The sequence below is a fragment of the Perca flavescens genome, chromosome 6 (assembly GCF_004354835.1).
Source record: "Perca flavescens isolate YP-PL-M2 chromosome 6, PFLA_1.0, whole genome shotgun sequence".
NCBI classification, from domain to species: Eukaryota; Metazoa; Chordata; class Actinopteri; order Perciformes; family Percidae; genus Perca; species Perca flavescens.
The window spans coordinates 15,735,892-15,754,672 of NC_041336.1; the positions used below are offsets into that span (position 1 = coordinate 15,735,892).

The 18,781-nt window shown below is 39.4% G+C and overlaps 2 protein-coding genes and 1 long non-coding RNA gene across 4 annotated transcripts; 1 reads left to right on the plus strand and 2 right to left on the minus strand.

The window, feature by feature from the left end:
• Positions 1-1,507: 1,507 nt before the first annotated feature.
• LOC114556623 (uncharacterized) lies at positions 1,508-7,422 on the minus strand. 2 transcript variants are annotated; one of them, XR_003692715.1, is made up of 4 exons: positions 7,272-7,422; positions 5,779-5,842; positions 3,366-3,458; positions 1,508-2,102 (listed from the first exon to the last, which is right to left on the minus strand). It is a non-coding gene; the product is annotated as an uncharacterized LOC114556623 (long non-coding RNA). The 2 variants fall into 2 exon arrangements; XR_003692714.1 differs by having other exon boundaries at positions 1,508-2,105.
• Positions 1,828-3,758, plus strand: LOC114556622 (trypsin-2). Its single transcript, XM_028579618.1, has 5 exons — positions 1,828-1,867; positions 1,967-2,118; positions 2,212-2,472; positions 3,366-3,485; positions 3,606-3,758. The coding sequence occupies exons 1-5, from the start codon at positions 1,828-1,830 to the stop codon at positions 3,756-3,758; spliced, it is 726 nt and encodes a 241-aa protein (XP_028435419.1).
• A 1,352-nt stretch (positions 7,423-8,774) lies between the features above and the next one.
• On the minus strand, positions 8,775-18,718 carry LOC114557321 (uncharacterized). The gene is made up of 14 exons (XM_028580751.1): positions 18,668-18,718; positions 18,256-18,406; positions 17,910-18,160; positions 17,662-17,798; positions 17,399-17,500; positions 17,263-17,298; positions 14,108-14,200; positions 12,470-12,647; positions 10,748-11,017; positions 10,382-10,538; positions 10,031-10,129; positions 9,725-9,888; positions 9,149-9,285; positions 8,775-8,927 (listed from the first exon to the last, which is right to left on the minus strand). Exons 1-14 carry the CDS (start codon positions 18,705-18,707, stop codon positions 8,775-8,777), a joined length of 1,968 nt encoding a protein of 655 aa, XP_028436552.1. The 5' UTR covers positions 18,708-18,718.
• Positions 18,719-18,781: the final 63 nt, after the last annotated feature.

The window sequence follows — 18,781 nt, forward strand, 5'->3', positions numbered from 1 at the left end:
CTGGGTCACTTATTTTTGGCAAGCTAAAATATCAAAAAGTGAAAAGAAAAGCTTGGTCTAAAAAAGAAGAAAAATTACTACTTAACCAAGAGACTCCATTGGCAAACATATTTTTGCACATCCTGCACAAAACTGTCCAGCTTTTTTTTAAACAATTATATTTGACATTTTTGTTAAAGTATTTGTTATATTATATTTTAGATGTTTTTATTGTAATAATTCTATCCTAATATTCATGTTCTTGACTGTTGCAGTAATTTGCTTTAATTTTATTTCCTCTTAATATGTTAGTTGTTTTTACCAAACACCAAGGCAAATTCCTTGTAAGTAAAAACCTACATGGCAATAAACCTGTTGTTGATTTTATGAATCATAATTTTATTTAAGAAAAAAATAATATAAATAAATGTGCTGTTTTATGCCTCCACTTCTAGTTGACCTTGAATAAAAGCCAAACAGGTGAGAAAGAAATCACCTGTCATCTCTGAAGCAGAAAACAACATGATGTTTTTCTGTTTCTGTGTCAGACAGCAATCAACAGCCTTTAAACTCTAATACTGCCAAATCCAAGTATGTCTTTGCAGTATTTATATATATATACATAACCATTTGTAGTCAGCTTTGTTGTCCTTGTTTTAAGTGTTACAGTATGTCTATTTTGCTCGATGGTGTTTTAAGCCCCCAGCGTAGACTTCAAGGCAGCGCTGCGACTGTCGACTTCAAGGCACCTAACCTAACCTTAACCATTGCCTAATCCTAGTGCATTCCAGGCAGCGCCGCCTGGAAGACGACGTTGGGAGCTTAAAACACCAAACACTGTTTATTTCTGTCCACATGAAACCGGCCTGGCCTCAGTACCGGTTACCTGCGTTGTGTCTAACGTGTGAAGCAGACGACTGGAGATTCGGGCTTTGGCACAGGACATTTATTGTGATTTAAAATGGGTATTTTGTAATGCTGTGATGTTGCAGTTAAAGTGTGAGTGTAAGGCATCTGAGAGCAGTTTTATAGCCTATATATTACAAAAGTATTTTTATATTCTTATGTTGTATTTTTGCATTTATTGTTTCATATGTTGGGATTTTATTTTAATGAGAAATTAAATTATTTCTGAGACAATGTTGGATCTGGCCAAGACCAGCGTGTGTTGAGGGCATATGACCAATGCTGTGTTTCTCCTCTCTAAAATACTGAACAGCTTTCAGCAGCAATAAATGTCCTGTGCCAAAGCCTGAGTCTCCAGTTGTCTGCTTCACACGTTAGACACAAAGCAGGTAACCGGTACTGAGGCCAGGCCGGTTACACACATACATTGACAAAAGTACCAAAATCCAGAGTCAAATTCCTTGTACACGCTTACTTGGCCAATAAAGCTGATTCTGATTAGTGCTGATGAAATTATTTAATTCTATTGTATTCAACCAAGATGTAGTAACATAATATGTCTGGTTACAATAATTCATAGTGCTGTCTGCTAAAAAGGGAGTAACACACGTGTCACCCATAAAACGAATAAGCACATTTATTTAGGTGATAGGTGCAGAAAATTATCTGTCAAAAAACAGAGTACAGAAAACACTCCAAGGCCAATACTATGTAAAATGTGGCTCACTTATTAAATGAAATGATGAACGTGGCACATAAGAAGATAAGGTTATTATTGTATAAGGCAGGGATTGGGGCGGGAGATTTGGGGATGTGGGTGGGGGGAATTGGGTGGAGGAATGGAGGAAGAAGGAGTGCTTGGAAAGACACGGAGGAGTTTATGTATAAATGCAGTGATCATTCACATCCAGTCTGGTCGTAGGAAGGTTTGAGTTAGACACGATGATTGGCCTGATTGTTGTCACACTTCTGGGCGCTGCAGGTGAAGCATGTTCAGTGTGTCCAACAGTTTAAGGGTAAAAAAGAATTGTAACTATGATAAATATAAATCATTTGTATTTTCTTTACACCACAGCTGCAGCACCTACAGATGACAGGATTGTGGGTGGCTACCAGTGTCCAGCCCACTCTCAACCCTGGCAGGTGTCTCTCAATGTCGGCTACCACTTCTGCGGCGGATCCCTCATCAACGAACAGTGGATGGTCTCTGCTGCCCACTGCTGGCAAAAGTTTGTATTAGATTAATGTATTGAAATGTTTCTGTATGAACTGTATGTTTAATAGGATTACAATAATTTTGTCAACTATTTTAGCCCCTTTGCACAGATTGCCGTCTTGGGAGACAACCACATCTGGCAGAATGAGGGCACGGAGCAGTACATGTCAGTTGATGCCATCTACTGGCATCAGAGTTACGACTACAAGACCCTAGACTACGACATCATGCTGATGAAGCTGGCACACCCTGTGACTGTGAACCAGTACGTCAAGCCTGTAGCCCTGCCCAAAGCCTGCCCCACACCCGGGGACATGTGCACGGTGTCTGGATGGGGGAACATCTACACTGATCAAGGTGAGGGGGCAAAACTATTTTGCTCATAATAACAGAACATGTATTCTGTTGTGATCCTACTGTTACTCAATGTTTTGTTCAGGTAAAAAAATCTGACACATTATAACAAAAGCCTTTAATAATGAGTAAATTCATTTCTTGACTGCTGACCCCCTTAGCTACTATCAAAAAACTATCAAACTTTTATGAAATAAAAAATTAATCAGACAGTAAGACGAGACAATATGCAAAAAGATATTGGTGGCTTACCACCTTGGACTAGAGGAAACCCTGTATGACTGCAAACACTATATAAAGTGTTTGATGTCTAACAAATCCCCCCATCCAGATTTCTAAAACCTTTAATAGTGATTTACAAATGTATAGCAATTCTTTTAAATAATGGGTCTTGAGTTTCACACACAAGACCAACAAAACTTTTCTTTCTGCTAAGCTAAAATGACAACTATCACTATCAGATCAATCAGCTCAAGCTTTTACTAATATAATATAGCATAATGCTAACAATTCAGTGAATTGAAAACTGTTTCTAGCTGACGTTTTAATGCTTTCAGCCAATTCTTAAAATAAAATAAAAAGTGAAGCCAGTAAAAGGGTTTTAAATGTGCACTTGATGTCTACTAGATATCTAGTTTAAAGAGGCTAAAGAGCTAAATCCAAAGCTTGACAGGCTTGTATTACTTGGTTGTGGTTGCTAAGCTACAAAGGACCATCACTATTCGAGGGGGGTTTAGTGATGGTCAGTTATGACAGATAGTTGACCAAAATAGTCTCTTATCCATAAAAGTTAACATTTTGGAGATAGCCACAAAGGTCTGATATTTATATGATAAAATAAACATTGATCAAACTATCCCCTCTTTAACTGTGTGTCTCACTCTTATCTGCAGTGTTCAACCCATTTTACCTTCAGTGTGTGGAAGTCCCCATTCTGTCTAACAAGGACTGTGATGGTTCCTACCCCGGCATGATCACTGACCGCATGGTGTGTGCTGGATACCTGGAGGGAGGAAAGGATTCTTGTCAGGTATTTTCACACAAATACACAGCACATCAGATACATTCTTGGTGGTCTGTGAACATGTAAAACAAAATGTAATGAGAGGAAATGATGGAAGGAATAAACTCTTCTTTCTCCCCTGCTCAGGGTGATTCTGGTGGTCCTCTGGTGTGTAACGGGGAGCTGCAGGGTATTGTCTCATGGGGCCAGGGCTGTGCTCAACCCAACTACCCAGGTGTTTATACCAAAGTGTGCTCACTGATGCCCTGGATCAACGATATTCTCTCCACATACTCCTAGGCTGTGATCTCCCATCACAGAACTATGTGAGAGAGAGGAAACTAGAGGGAGAAATTGAAGGAGACAGAGACAGGAGACGGTGGTGGGTAGTGTCGAAAAGAAAAGCAGCAGGAGAGCAACTGAGAGAGAGAAACACAAGGAGAAACAGTGGAAGAGAGAGAGCAAGAGAGAGAGAAATATAGATGTGAAATCAGGGCACAATCAATAAAATCTACCATTTTGTGATGCATCACTGTGTTTATTATTGCTGTCAATACTATAGTGCCGCATCTGCTCCCAGTGCAGATGCTCTTGAGCAACTATGTTACTGTTTTCAGAATATTTTGTTTCAATTCAGTGGTGACATTTCCACCAAAACAAATATAAACCACAGCCAGTACACTGTAAAAAATTCAACAAAAGAAATTTAATTTCAGCCACGCTAGCAGATGGCAATGTCAGTCTGTCAGTCGGTCCACCACTTTGGTCTAGACTGAATGGATTGCCACGAAATTTGGTGGAGTTATTTGTGGTCTTCAGAGGACTTTATTGACCCCCCTGACGTTTCCTCTAGTGCCACCATGAGGTTGACATTTGTGGTTTTGAGTGAAAAGTCCCAACAACCATTGGATGGATTGCCATGAAATGTGGTACAAACATTCATGTCCCCTATGTAATAACCTTTTTGGTCCTTTTCATCTAGCACCATCACCAAGTCAACATTTTAACTTGTCCAATACCATGGTTTATGACCAAATACCTGCAAAAATAATGACATTCCTATCAGCCTCACCTGTTCTTTGTTTGTCACTTAGCAGATGCTGAAATGCTAATGTGCTAAACTAAGATGGTAAATCCAGTCAACATTACCTGCTAAACATTACCTTGTTAGAATTGTCATTTTGAGCATATGTACATTAGTATTTAGCCCAATGTTTGTCTCTGTCTGCAACTCATTCAGTCTATAACTACATGCTTGTAGTTCAATAATTTAGCAGGAATTGTATCTGTTTCCAACTAGCCTAATCAATGGAAGTACATTTCCAGTATAAAGCCTGACATCCAGTGCATGGCTCACACGCCGGATGTCCCTCACCTTCCGCTCTCTGTGTGTTGTCATTCTTAAAATCCCTTCGATAAGGGAAACAACAACAGTCTTCAAACTAGCAAACCACATGCTGAAAATAGCAAGTTTTGAAGAAAATTAGGATTGTGCATTAAGCCAGGCCTGCTTGGTTCTTTCGGGGAATGATTATAAAGATTTACAAAGAATATGTTTAAGGCATTTACCATCTAACTGGGATGTTTTGGGATAGATTGGCAGGGATTGCTGTGGACGAAGTACACACTGTGATACACTGGTAAGAGCAAATTATGTTTAACCATGCATCCAGCTCATTTAAATAGCTCACGTTGTGTGAACAGTTAACTTCACTTAATAGTTTATGTGGCGTTTTATTTTGCGGGGTGCAAATGTGCCACCAAAACAAGTTCCTTCCCGAGACTATTTTGCAGAGGCACCGTCACTGCGTCTGGAACTGGAAAGAAATGCAAACAACCAAGAATGTATCTGTGGTGTAGCCAGACTTTACTCCACAGCACTGTGAAGATAGGTCTGGCAATGCAAGACTTGTTTGCAACATGCAACTCCTTCAGGTTTCTTATCAAGTAATGCTCTCCAATTCAGAAGCCACATTTTCTCTTAACAGTTCTCAAGTTTGGATTACCAAGTTCCCAGGTCCCGCCTCAACACTCCACCTCTGCCCCCTACAAACAGCACAACCGCACGCTGTCCATCTCCCTCCAGCCAATCCCAGACATCGACTCTGGACAAACCCTCCCACCAACGTTCAGAAAGTTCCCACAGACACTCAAGCTATTTGCATATTATTGCGTTACATTTCTCATTCATGCACAGTTTTGCAAAGACTTACGAACTGTAGTGTGAAAATGTGCAGTAGCCAGGGGTGGAAGTAAAACATAACATTTACTCTCATTACTTTTAAGTATTGTTTTTTATCTCAAGTAAGAAAGTACTTACCTACATCCCTCGTAGTAGCTGATGGCTGCGTAATCATTGTGACATGTTTCCTCTCTTCAGCAGGCTCACAGTGGCAATAAAACACGTAGACGAAACAAACAAGAGACAAACATGGATAGGTGAGACACTGTTTAAAGCAGAGCAATAAAGTGGGAACGCGTGGCTGTTGTCTACATGTATATTACAAACCTTCAGAAGACTAAATTTAAGCATGCTGCTAAAACTCTACATCTTGATATTGTAGCTTTTTATAGTCTCCTGGTAAAATCTGTTTACATTTTCTGTAAGGGAACTAAGAGAAGACGTTTCCACCAAGTTACTGTAACCTCTAACAAGTGTTCAACATAATGCTGGGAACACACTAGATGACTTTATATACCCAGATCAACTGTGCAATGACTCAGCGGGCAGATTGCACTGAATGTGCACTTTGTTTTGTGGTTGTTTTATGTCTTTGTTGGTTTGATCTTGCATTGCACATTTGTTTATGCACGTCTCCATTTATTTGTTTGTTTATACAATAAAAGCCTTGTAATAAAAAGAATAATGCAAAAAAACAAATCAGACATTCAGTTAATTATTTTCACAGCTAGACACAGATATATGATTATTACAATTATTGAAAATATTTTCTTGTTTAGTTTGATCATTTAAATTCCTTATTTGATTACAATCTTTCCCATATGTGACAGATGTCTCCATTGAGACTCATTGCAATGAACTGGTATTTTGCACCTGAGCCTGCATGTAATGTTTGCAGTGTTAATATTTACCAGTATACAATATCATGCCACAGACATATAGTGTAATGTTGATTCAGTTATTCAACTATATTTCCATTTCATGTTGTTCTGTTTTAAGCAGTGCTGAATTCCTCACAGAAGCAACATTTTCGTCTTCCTCTCAGAAAGGTGGCGACAGTAAACTATGGCATTTTATAACCTTGTATCCTAAACCATGCACATCTACAGTGATACAATTAAAATGAAATTTAAATGTAAAAGGTTAAAAGCCGGTGGTTCTCAAACTGTTGCTGTGCCTCCCTTAGAAAACAATAAAACAAATGTCAAGCCTCTCCAGACGCAGACATTGATAGCATACTGGGAACATTAGTAACAAAGGGAGCCTGAATCCTGTTAGCCTTGCTAGCATCTTGTTATTTTATTGTCTCCAAATAAAGCATATTCAAAGATCCTTTCACAGCAGACATTTTGATATGTCATTGCAGAAAAGCACAAGTGGAACTAATAACATGAACGATGGTTCAGTTCTAGCAAGTTCCAGCAATGCAGCAAATAATAATGCAATTAGTGACACTTTTGTTTGACAGATCAAAGTGTTTCCTGTGAAAAAACACTGCTCTGATTAACTTTAGTTTCACTTCCAGTGTTTTACCTTCATACCCACCCTGCAATGGCTCACTCTACAGTTTAAGAAACACTTATCTGAGCATTCAGTCTTAAGATTGCTTAATTCCAGTAAAAATTACTTACTTAAAACTTCATTGGTAACCCATAATCTAATACTAGTATCATCCTAGAATTCATCCATTCATCTAAAAAGTTGATATGTCTTATTTGAAATTGAAACATGAGTTAAAATAATCAAGAAAGCAGTCCTTGGTGACTGTTTAAGTAGTTTCTGGTGTCATGTTAATCTGTAAATGACCGTGTGTCAGCTGCACTGCTGAAGTTGTGATGAGTGGGTGGGACTGACAGTAAAATTGCTCACTGAGGCCTCCTACTGTTCAATAATCACACTGCCATCATCTCCACAGTAGGTTCAGTACTAATCTTTATAATTAAAGTGCTCATATTATACTCATTTTCAGGTTTCATAATTGTATTTAGAGGTTGTACCAGAATAGGTTTACATGGTTTAATAAAAAAAAAAAAAAAACATATTTTTGTTGTACTGCACATTGTTGCAGCTCCTCTTTTCACCCTGTGTGTTGAGCTCTCTGTTTTAGCTACAGAGTGAGGCATCTCACTTCTGTACCATCTTTGTTGGGAGTCGCACATGCGCAGTACCTAGGTAAGCACTGCTAGCTTGTCAGTTGCAGAGTAGGAGGGCGTGCCATGCTAACAGCTAGGCGAGCATTATAACGTGTGTTACAAAGTGATGCACGTTCATGGAAGTAAAGGCTAGACTACAATGGAGCTGTTTGGAGCAGTTTGTGAACAGTGTTTTCTCTGGAAGATGGTAAGTCCCTTTGGGGTGGACTTTGGGCTTTTCACTTTGTAAACCTATAACATGCACTAAAAGATATATAACACAATAAAGGAAAGGGTAAAAGCCAAAAAGCATAATATGAGCACTTTAAGGTGTTTTCTGAGCCTCCATTAATCATTAATAGAAATTAATGAAAGGCTTGATCATGTAATTATATAATCAAATTAAGAGGAGCAATCACATATCTAGAGTAAATAAATGGAAAAACAGAAATATGCTACCTCATCATTTAACCCTTACCATAAGTTTCTTCTTATAAAAATGTTATGTGAGTAAATAAAGGACTCTGTATAACTCAATCAAACAAGTAAACTGTAACTGACACATACCTTTTTTCTTTTTAAGATTATTTTTTGGGCTTTTTCCACCTTTATTTTGATAGGACAGCTAGGTGAGAAAGTGGAGAGAGAGAGAGGGAAGACATGCAGGAAATTGTCACAGGTTGGATTCAAATCCTGGACCTCTGTGTCAAGGCATAAACCTCTCAGTATATGTGCGCCTGCTCTACCACTGAGCCAACCTGGCCACAACTGACACATACTTGAGCTTCTAAGTAGTTTAATTTGGTGAGTTTTTTTCCCATCATGAACAGACAAATGAAAGTGGAATATCTACCAAGTGTTTTTATTTAGTGTGGATATATGGAGGAAACTTCAAATGAAGAGACAAGGCACCAGAGATAGAAAGAAAAAGAAAAGTCAGGGCTGTAAAAGAAAATAGGATTGAGGGGAACCATTGGGAGAAGTGAAGAAAATTAAATTTCTTCAGGGGTTGGCTGCCATGGTGTCTTCAATCCAGGAGAGGAACTCACACAATTTGACGTAGACTCCGGGGTAGTTAGGCAGTGCACATCCCTGACCCCATGACACCAGGCCCTGGACCTCCCCAGCACAAACCAGAGGGCTGCCGGAGTCACCCTGACAAACACAGAGTGGAAGCATGCAATTGATTTTTCTGCACACAGAACTGTGAGTCCAGTTAGTCTATGATAGCATTTACTGTAAAATAATTTAATTATAATTTATACTGTTTATTGATCCCCTGAGGGGAAATTACAATTTACACTCTGTTAGAAATCACTACATACAGGCCTGAAATACACACAGACATGCTCAGGACCTATTCATGTAAAACTCACATTGCATGCATCTCTGCCTCCATCCATGTATCCGGCACACACCATCCTGGGTGAGATCATGCCAGGATAGGCATTCTCACAGTCCTGGTGGTCCAGTATGGGCACGTCCAAACACTGCAGACGGACGGGCAAGTTCACTGTAACAAACAGAACAGAGAGTCATACTTCTGTTTGTAGGATCAATTCACTGCTGGTTTTGAGCTTTTCATGGGACTGGTTGTTGATTACAGAAAATATAGAACCTCACCAGACTTATCCTTTAAAGCTGCTCTGTGCTTTTTTATGTGTAATTTGAAAATTGGCAACTTTGACACCCCCAGAGAAAGCCTAGATAAAAGACACTGTTGCACCTCCCCCTCGCTGCCCAGCTGACCTGGGGACTTGGAAATGAAGGGTTTGAAAGCAACATAATGACTGCACCACTTTCACCGGGATTGTGTTATTATTTTCAGAATTTTTGCCATCAGAGCAACATAAAAGAAACTAAAATCACATTCTACACTACAAATTCTACACATAATGGCATTAGGCATGTTTTTAAACTGCATGATGTAATGCACATTATAATCAACCCACCCTCGCCATTCATGGCAGTGTTACCCCAGCCAGACACAGAGCAGGGAAGCCCCGCCATGGGGCACGCTGTGGGTAATGGGATGGGTGCGACTGCCTCAGTCACCTCCACTGGGTGGTAGAGCTTGATCAGCATGATGTCAAAATCCAGAGTCTGATAGTCATAACTGCACACAGATGAATATAAAATACGCTTTAGAACTGTTTCTCTGCACTGAATGAATGAATCAGATGAGAATGAAATCAGAATGAAATCATGCAATAGGAAGAAGATTCTCAGATGGGATATCTATTTTTTTTTACGCTTACCTAGGGTGCCAGATGATGTTGTCAGTTTTCATGAGCTGCTCTGTACCTTCAAACACTCGCACATCGTGTTCTCCCAGCATGATCTGCATGGCATAGGGACTGAGAGAGGAGGTGATATATATATATAAATACAAATACAGAAAAAGCTTTCATTGGTTTGTTTCTTAGCATTCCACATACTGTATGCTTCTAAATTGAAAACCATTAGTCCTTCCCCCTTAGAGATTTTTGGATTTATTTTCATCTCAAAGGGAAAAATACATATAAATCAAGCAAATGTAAACATGCAACATGAGATAATAATGTGTATTATATATGAAAGTAATCTTTTTTCCATCAAGGCATACTTACTTGTACCAACAGTGGGCAACGGAGAGCACCCACTGATTGTTGATGAGCACCCCACCGCAGAAGTGGTAACCATAGTTGAGGGAGGCCATGAATGGACGAGAGTGAGGCTCACACTCCTGCCCACCAATGATCCTGCCATCTTCCCGGGGAACTGCCGCTGTCACACACACACAAAAAGAGATACATTTGTGTTTCAAAGTTATCTTTAACCACAACATTCCATCATATTTTTGAAAACATGGGCATTACAGTACACATGTATGTGTGTGTGTGTGTGTGTGTGTGTGTGTGTGTGTGTGTGTGTGTGTGTGTGTGTGTGTGTGTGTGTGTGTGTGTGTGTGTGTGTATGTATTTCTGTGTCTTTACCAGCAGCTCCAATCATCAGCAGCAGAGCCAGCAGTGTCATGGTGTCAAGTGAATGATCAGAAGACACCTGGACACACCCTGGCTCATATTTATATCCCACCAGCCCCTGCTGTGCTCGGCCCTTCCTCCCCACCCCCCACCTCCTCCGCTCTTCCCTCTTTCTGTTGACCTTATCTGTGTCCTCAAAGTCTTTCGACTTTCTTATCATGCTGAATTTTCGTGTTTGCCCACTTCTGCCCCATCGTAGCACATCCCCTGTGCTTGCGTCATCTGTGCACCTCATTTAGAAATGTGGACCAAGGTCTTCACACATCTAACATCTGTTTATGGTTCTCTACTGGGTCACTTATGTTTGGCAAGCTACAATATCAAAAAGTGAAAAGAAAAGCTTGGTCCAATAAATTAGAAACATTACAGAAAAAATAAAAACAATTAACCAAGAGACTCCATTGGCAAACATATTTTTGCACATCCTGCACAAAACTGTCCAGCTTTTTTTTAAAACCATTATATTTGACATTTTTGTTAAAGTATTTGTTATATTACATTTTTTATATTTTTATTGTAATACTTCTATCCTAATATTCATGTTATTGACTGTTGCAGTAATTTGCTTTCATTTTATTTCCTCTTAATATGTTAGTTGTATTGTAAAAACGTACTTGGCAATAAACTTGATTTTGATTTTATGAATCATAATTTTGGTTAAGAAAAAAATAATATAAATGAATGTGCTGTTTTATGCCTCTACTTCTAGTTGACCTTGAATAAAAGCCAGACAGGTGAGAAAGAAATCACCTGTCGCCTCTGAAGCAGAAAACAACATGATGTTTTTTCTGTTTCTGTGTCAGACAGCAATCAACAGCCTTTAAGCTCTAATACTGCCAAATCCAAGTATGTCTTTGCAGTATATATTATATATATATATATATATATATATATATATATATATATAACCATTTGTTTTGTTTTTAGTGTTATAGTATGTCTATTTCTGTGCACATACATTGACAAAAGTACCAAAAACCAGAGTCAAATTCCTTGTACACCCTAATTTGGCCAATAAAGATAATTCTGTGCTGATGAAATTATTCTATTCTATTGTATTCAACCAAGATGTAGTAACATAATATGTCTGGTTACAATAATTCATAGTGCTGTCTGCTAAAAAGGGAGTAACACACGTGTCACCCATAAAACAAATAGGCACATTTATTTAGGTGATAGGTGCAGAAAATTATCTGTCAAAAAACAGAGAACAGAAAACACTCCAAGGCCAATACTACGTAAGATGTGGCTCACTTATTAACTGAAAGGATGAACGTGGCACAGAAGATAAGGTTATTTTTCAGGGCAGGGATTGGGGCGGGAGGAGATTTGGGGATGTGGGTGTGGGGAATTGGGTGGAGGAATGGAGGTGTGGAGAAGAAGGAGGAGAAGGAGGAGGAGGAGGAGGAGGAGGAGGAGGAGGAGGAGGAGGAAGAGGGAGTGCATGGAAAGACACGGAGGAGTTTATGTATAAATGCAGTGATCATTCACATCCAGTCTGGTCGTAGGAAGGTTTGAGTTAGCCACGATGATTGGCCTGATTGTTGTCACACTTCTGGGCGCTGCAGGTGAAGCATGTTCAGTGTGTCCAACAGTTTAAGGGTAAAAAAGAATTGTAACTATGATAAATATAAATCATTTGTATTTTCTTTACACCACAGCTGCAGCACCTACAGATGACAGGATTGTGGGTGGCTACCAGTGTCCAGCCCACTCTCAACCCTGGCAGGTGTCTCTCAATGTCGGCTACCACTTCTGCGGCGGCTCCCTCATCAACGAACAGTGGATCGTCTCTGCTGCCCACTGCTGGCAAAAGTTTGTAGATTAATGTATTGAAATGTTTCTGTATGAACTGTATGTTTAAGAGGATTACGATAATTTTGTCAACTATTTTAGCCCCTTTGCACAGATTGCCGTCTTGGGAGACAACCACATCTGGCAGAATGAGGGCACGGAGCAGTACATGTCAGTTGATGCCATCTACTGGCATCAGAGTTACGACTACAAGACCCTAGACTACGACATCATGCTGATGAAGCTGGCGCACCCTGTCACTGTGAACCAGTACGTCAAGCCTGTAGCCCTGCCCAAAGCCTGCCCCACACCCGGAGACATGTGCACGGTGTCTGGATGGGGGAACATCTACACTGATCAAGGTGAGGGGGCAAAATTATTTTGCTCATAATAACAGAACATGTATTCTGTTGTGATCCTACTGTTACTCAATGTTTTGTTCAGGTTACACCTGACGAAACAAAATCCAACACTTTATTACACTAATGGCCTTCCATAGGTTTTAAAACACATTATAACAAAAGCCTAATAAACCACTGAGTAAATTAATAAAGACAGTAAGATGAGACAATATGCAAAAAGATATTGGTGGCTTACCACCTTGGACTAAAGGAAACCCTGTATGACTGTAAACACTGTATATAAAGTGTTTGATGTCTAACAAATCCCCCCATCCAGATTTCTAGAACCATTAATGGTGATTGACAACTTTTTAGTATTTTTAACTACCGCTAAAATGACAACTACCACTATCAGATCAATCAGCTCAAGCTATTAATAAGATAATATAGCATAATGCTAACAATTCTGTGAATTGAAAACTGTTTCTAGTTGACCTTTTGTTTAGAAGCCAGTAAAAGGGTTTTAAATGTGCACTTGATGTCTACTAGATATTCAATTCAATTCAATTCAATTTTATTTATAGTATCAAATCATAACAGAGTTATCTCGAGATACTTTACAGATAGAGTAAGTCTAGACCACACTCTATAATTTACAATTTACAAAGCCCCAACAATTACAGTAATTCCCTCAAGAGCAAGCATTATAAATGGCTATTGCGACAGTGGCGAGGAAAAACTCCCCCTTTAGGGAAGAAACTTTGGCAGACCCAGACTCTTGGTAGGCGGTGTCTGACGGGGCCGGTTGGGGGTGTGAAGGCGATAATAGTCGCATTGAAAATAATGGAACAGTGACTTTGAAGGTAGTCGTTGTAGTTTATGTCACAGTAGGACAGATATCTAGTTAAAAGAGGCTAAAGATCTAAATCCAAAAGCTTGACAGGCTTGTATTGCTTGGTTGTAACCATCACCATCACTATTCGAGGATGGTTTAGTGATCGGTCAGTTATGACAGATAATTGACCAAAATAGTTGCTTTTTCTTTGCTCCATAAAAGTTAACATTTTGGAGATAGCCACAAAGGTCTGATATTTATATGATAAAATAAACATTGATCAAACTATCCCCTCTTTAACTTTGTGTCTCACTCTTATCTGCAGTGTTCAACCCGTTTTACCTTCAGTGTGTGGAAGTCCCCATTCTGTCTAACAAGGACTGTGATGGTTCCTACCCCGGCATGATCACTGACCGCATGGTGTGTGCTGGATACCTGGAGGGAGGAAAGGATTCTTGTCAGGTATCTTCACACAAATACACAGCACATCAGATACATTCTTGGTGGTCTGTGAACATGTAAAACAAAATGTAATGGGAGGAAATGATGGAAGGAATAAACTCTTCTTTCTCCCCTGCTCAGGGTGACTCTGGTGGTCCTCTGGTGTGTAACGGGGAGCTGCAGGGTATTGTCTCATGGGGCCAGGGTTGTGCTCAACCCAACTACCCGGGTGTTTATACCAAAGTGTGCTCACTGATGCCCTGGATCAACAATATTCTCTCCACATACTCCTAGGCTGTGATCTCCCATCACAGAACTATGTGAGAGAGGGAGACTGAAATTGAAGGAGACAAAGACAGGAGACGGTGTCGGGTAGTGTCGAAAAGAAAAGCAGCAGGAGAGCAACTGAGAGAGAGAAACACAAGGAGAAACAGTGGCAGAGAGAGAGAGAAAAAGAGATGTGAAATCAGGGCACAATCAATAAAATCTACCATTTTGTGATGCATCACTGTGTTTATTATTGCTGTCAATACTGTAGTGCTCTTGAGCAACTATGTTACTGTTTTCCGAATATTTTGTTTCAATTCAGTGGTGACATTTCCACCAAAACAAATATAAACCATAGCCAGTACACAGTAAAAAAAAAATCACATATAGTGTAATTGCATCAGCTTGTGAGCAAATCCTACGTATTGTGTGGGAATTATCTTTTTCTTTGACCAACACCAAAAAATAAGATTTCCATCTGCTAAGAGTGAATAGCATTGGTGTTTAGCATTTAAACATTGCATGAATATTGTTTAAAAGGTTTTGTCAGTCTATAGTTATTGGTTTGTTTGAACACATAAATACTTCCCTAATTTTTTTATGGATGGACTCTAAACATTTGAAATGTAACATTTAAAAGGTTGTTGTTTACTAAATCAGACACTGTTGCGGAAGCGCTGTATTGTACCTGTTTACAGTATATAGGCTTTTTTTTCTACCAAAAATGTTTTGCATTGGTCAGGGGGAACTTGGCTGAAGAAATATGTCAGAGGGGGAACAATACTGAAAAAAATTTGAGAACCACTGGGCTATATGAAAAGCAGCTGAAAAGAGAAACAGAGAAACTCAAAGAAAAGAACAGTTTGTTTCCTCAGCAGAAGGTCTCCCTTATAAAGTTTTGCAGTTGAAAAGTCATGTGGCTGAAGATGACTAACACACTATTCTTCATTTCCTTCATGCTTTTCAAATAAGAAATTTGATTTCTGGACAATATTTCCCTTTATTCTGACAAAGTCTAAAGGGAAATTTTAACTCATAAGATGCCGTTATAGGTTCATTCAAACCAAGGACCTCTTTGAACAGCATTATCCAGTCTGAAATGAAAATGAAAATATGTGATGGTGTGCTGGGGGATTTATTCTGTGAGGTGTCTTAAAAAAAAAAAAAAAAAAAAAAAAGTGTTGCTCTACTGTACTACAAGTTTTGTTTCTTTTGTTACATAATTTCTTTATAAATAAAAAGTTTTTGACATTAAGGCTTAGGAACTGATGCAGCACAGGCTTAAAGTCACACATTTTTGATTGATCATCTGTCACAATCGTTCAGTAGTGAAAAAAAGAAATTCATCATCTTAAACTTTTGTCACCATTCAGGTGAACATTATGATGCTCGAAAACACTGCAATTACTTTTACTCTTCAACAAGAAAATAAATGTCATAATTGCCATAATTGCCTTATTTTTTTTTCCATGAAAGGTTACTTGAAGCTGTTGGTTAAAAATCAGCAGTCAGTTATCCCAAAAGTCACAAGTATGGTTTGACACTTTTGCAGCAAGCAATACATTGCCTGAAATCAATCGATGGACAGTTGCACAGAAATATCTCCCATCTGTTCTCCACAGACAGGAATGTGGATTATCTCTCCTCCTCTTCCTCCTCCTCATCATCACTGTGGAACTGAAACAAGATACATGATAGACAAGAGTTGAGATGATGAAATGTAATATGGCAGGAAGACAGATTAGTAAATGAATGACTAATGTACACATTAAGTATCCTTTTTCAAAATAATTTTGCATATCCATTTATAATTTCATATTCATACTTCAAATGCTAGGAAATGAAGTTGAATTATTAATTGGCAACAATCACAGCAGACATATTTCCTCTAATAAGTTGGGAGATGTCTAGTACTGTATAATGCAGAAGCACCTGCAGTCCATCCAGCTGCATTATAAATCCATTCAAATACTAAAGAGGGTTAAAAAAAAGAATCTGTAGTGAAATCCTAATGTGGAAGGGGTGTACGGTGGATATTACAATTTACACAAGGCTGCAGAAAGGCAAGATTATTATTGTATTATATCAGGCAAGCCATTTAGTAGAATACAATTTAATTTTGAGGAGGAAGCGTTGACTTTAAACAGCAACATTTAAGCACCAATGGGAGTAGCATTTTCCTGTTCAAAAATAATAATAATAATAATTCTGATGTAATGTAATCAAAATAAAATGCAAGTGCCTTAAAATTCATCAAATTCAAGGCAACATTTTAGAACTTTGCAACTTTGGAGGATGGGTCCAAGGCAACAGCAATCACAATTATGTCATGGAAATAAATAACACATTGACATTTGTTAAGTCATTAAATAGGAGGCAGTGGATGACACACCCATTTGCTATGTGCTTTTCATTTTTTACCTTTTAACGAAGTATATTGATATTTAATGTCTTTTAATCAAAAAACAAAAATACTTGAAGCATTTACTTTTACTTTTAAGCCTTCATTATTAGGTAAAGTGATAATTATCAATACATAGGACAAATGTACATGTATAGTTAATATTAGGAAGCTTTATTTATCATGTTATTTCAAACCAGTAACGTAGTGCAGTGTGATGGTGGAACTGAGAAGTCATAATAACAATGAAATAACATAAGAAAGATAAGAATGATTTGCTTTAAATTTTTTATTTGTCATATTGTCAGTACAAAAGATGGAACATAAACAGCGAAAGATGTTGAGCTGCTTGACTGAACTTGCTTGTTTGGATCACTTAGTTGCTGGCCATGGTGCTGTCCAGCCAGTCTTTGAAGATGCAGACCTAAAAATGAATAAGACCAGAGTTAGAACAGTGAACCAACATAGCATTGCAGAATAAACTGGACACAGTGTGTTGATTCAATTTTCATTGTTGAAGTTACCTTGGCGTAGACACCGGGGTGGTTCTTCTCAGCACATCCATAGCCCCAGGACACGACACCCTGCAGCTGACCGTTGCACACGACGGGGCCACCAGAGTCACCCTGAGAGAGAGAGAGAGAGAGAGAGAGAGAGAGAGAGAGAGAGAGAAAGAGAGAGCGTACAGTGTAAAACAACTTTGCAAGGTTTGATAAAAGCCAACAAACCATGCGAAGAATTTCATACAGATATTGCTGTATTCCTGCATGAACACTGAATTACATACCTGGCAAGAGTCTTTGCCTCCCTCCAGGTATCCAGCGCAGAACATGGACTCAGTGATCATGCCAGGGTAGGAGTTATCACAGTCTCTCTTAGACAGAATGGGGATGTCCAGGCACTGCAGCTTGTTACCGTCAGCAGCTACAATGTGTAAAACGTATGGGTGGAACACGTTTAGAATGACACAAATGAAAACAAAATGTTACCTTAAACATTGTGTATCTCCTAGCTAGTTAAAATGTAGTTACTCACTGGAGCTCATGGTGTTGCCCCAGCCGGAGACTTTGCACATGGTGCCAGCGGGGGCACAGCTGGTGGGCAGAGCCACGGGCTTCACGTACTGGTTGAGGGTGGCGGGCTTGCTCAGCTTGATCAGCATGATGTCATTGTCGATGTTGTAGGAGCTGTATTTGGGGTGGCGGATAACGCGGGAGGAGCTGATGAACTGCTCGTTTCCCTCGGTGACCTTGATGTTGTGCTCTCCAATACGCACCTCCACACGGCTGTAGAGACAAGAGAGGATGAATGACAGCTGAGTTTCACAATGCCTGTTAAAGGCAGATGGATTCTTGTCTTTATAATTTGACATGTGACATACGATTTGTAGCAGTGAGCAGCAGACACAACCCAGTTCTCGTTGACCAGGGAGCCCCCACAGAAGTGGTAGCCAGAGTTCAGAGACACCGTATGGGCCTGGGAGTAGGGTGTGCACTCATACCCTCCGACAATCTTGTCATCCTCCGTGGCAACTGAAAAGGCACACACATCAGCAACAAGTTGGTTAAAAGACATCTCTTTGAATGCACAATGTTCTTTTTGTGCATTTTTAGTCAAACCCCAAAAGTGTGTACTGATGATGGTTAAAAATGAATCGGCTGTTCTCTAATTCAAACCCTCGCTTCTGGGAGATGCTACCGTATACGGTTATTCTGGACTAAGTTCTGGGATAAAGGCCAACAGACTGTTAGCAGAAAGAAAGGCAATCTGCTCGATAAAAACTTCACACTCACAAGCCGCTCCAATGAGCAGAACGAAGACCAGAGACCTCATGGTTTGCTGTGTGATCCTGTCGATGATAGAACTTCACCTGGAGCCCTGGTTTATATCCACAGTCAGGAGAGCTG

What these genes read in the sequence shown, in the direction of transcription:
- LOC114556622 (XM_028579618.1), top strand. Translation starts at nt 1,828, where the DNA reads ATGATTGGCCTGATTGTTGTCACACTTCTGGGCGCTGCAG. An exon ending in CCCACTGCTGGCAAAAGTTT is followed by an intron (nt 2,119 to 2,211) that starts GTATTAGATTAA and finishes CCCTTTGCACAG; the next exon opens with ATTGCCGTCTTGGGAGACAA. An exon ending in ATCAAGGTGAGGGGGCAAAA is followed by an intron (nt 2,473 to 3,365) that starts CTATTTTGCTCA and finishes AACCCATTTTAC; the next exon opens with CTTCAGTGTGTGGAAGTCCC.
- LOC114557321 (XM_028580751.1), bottom strand. Translation starts at nt 18,707, where the DNA reads ATGAGGTCTCTGGTCTTCGTTCTGCTCATTGGAGCGGCTT. An exon ending in GCTGATGATTGGAGCTGCTG is followed by an intron (nt 10,539 to 10,747) that starts GTAAAGACACAG and finishes TGTGTGTGACAG; the next exon opens with CGGCAGTTCCCCGGGAAGAT. An exon ending in AACATCATCTGGCACCCTAG is followed by an intron (nt 9,889 to 10,030) that starts GTAAGCGTAAAA and finishes ATCTGTGTGCAG; the next exon opens with TTATGACTATCAGACTCTGG.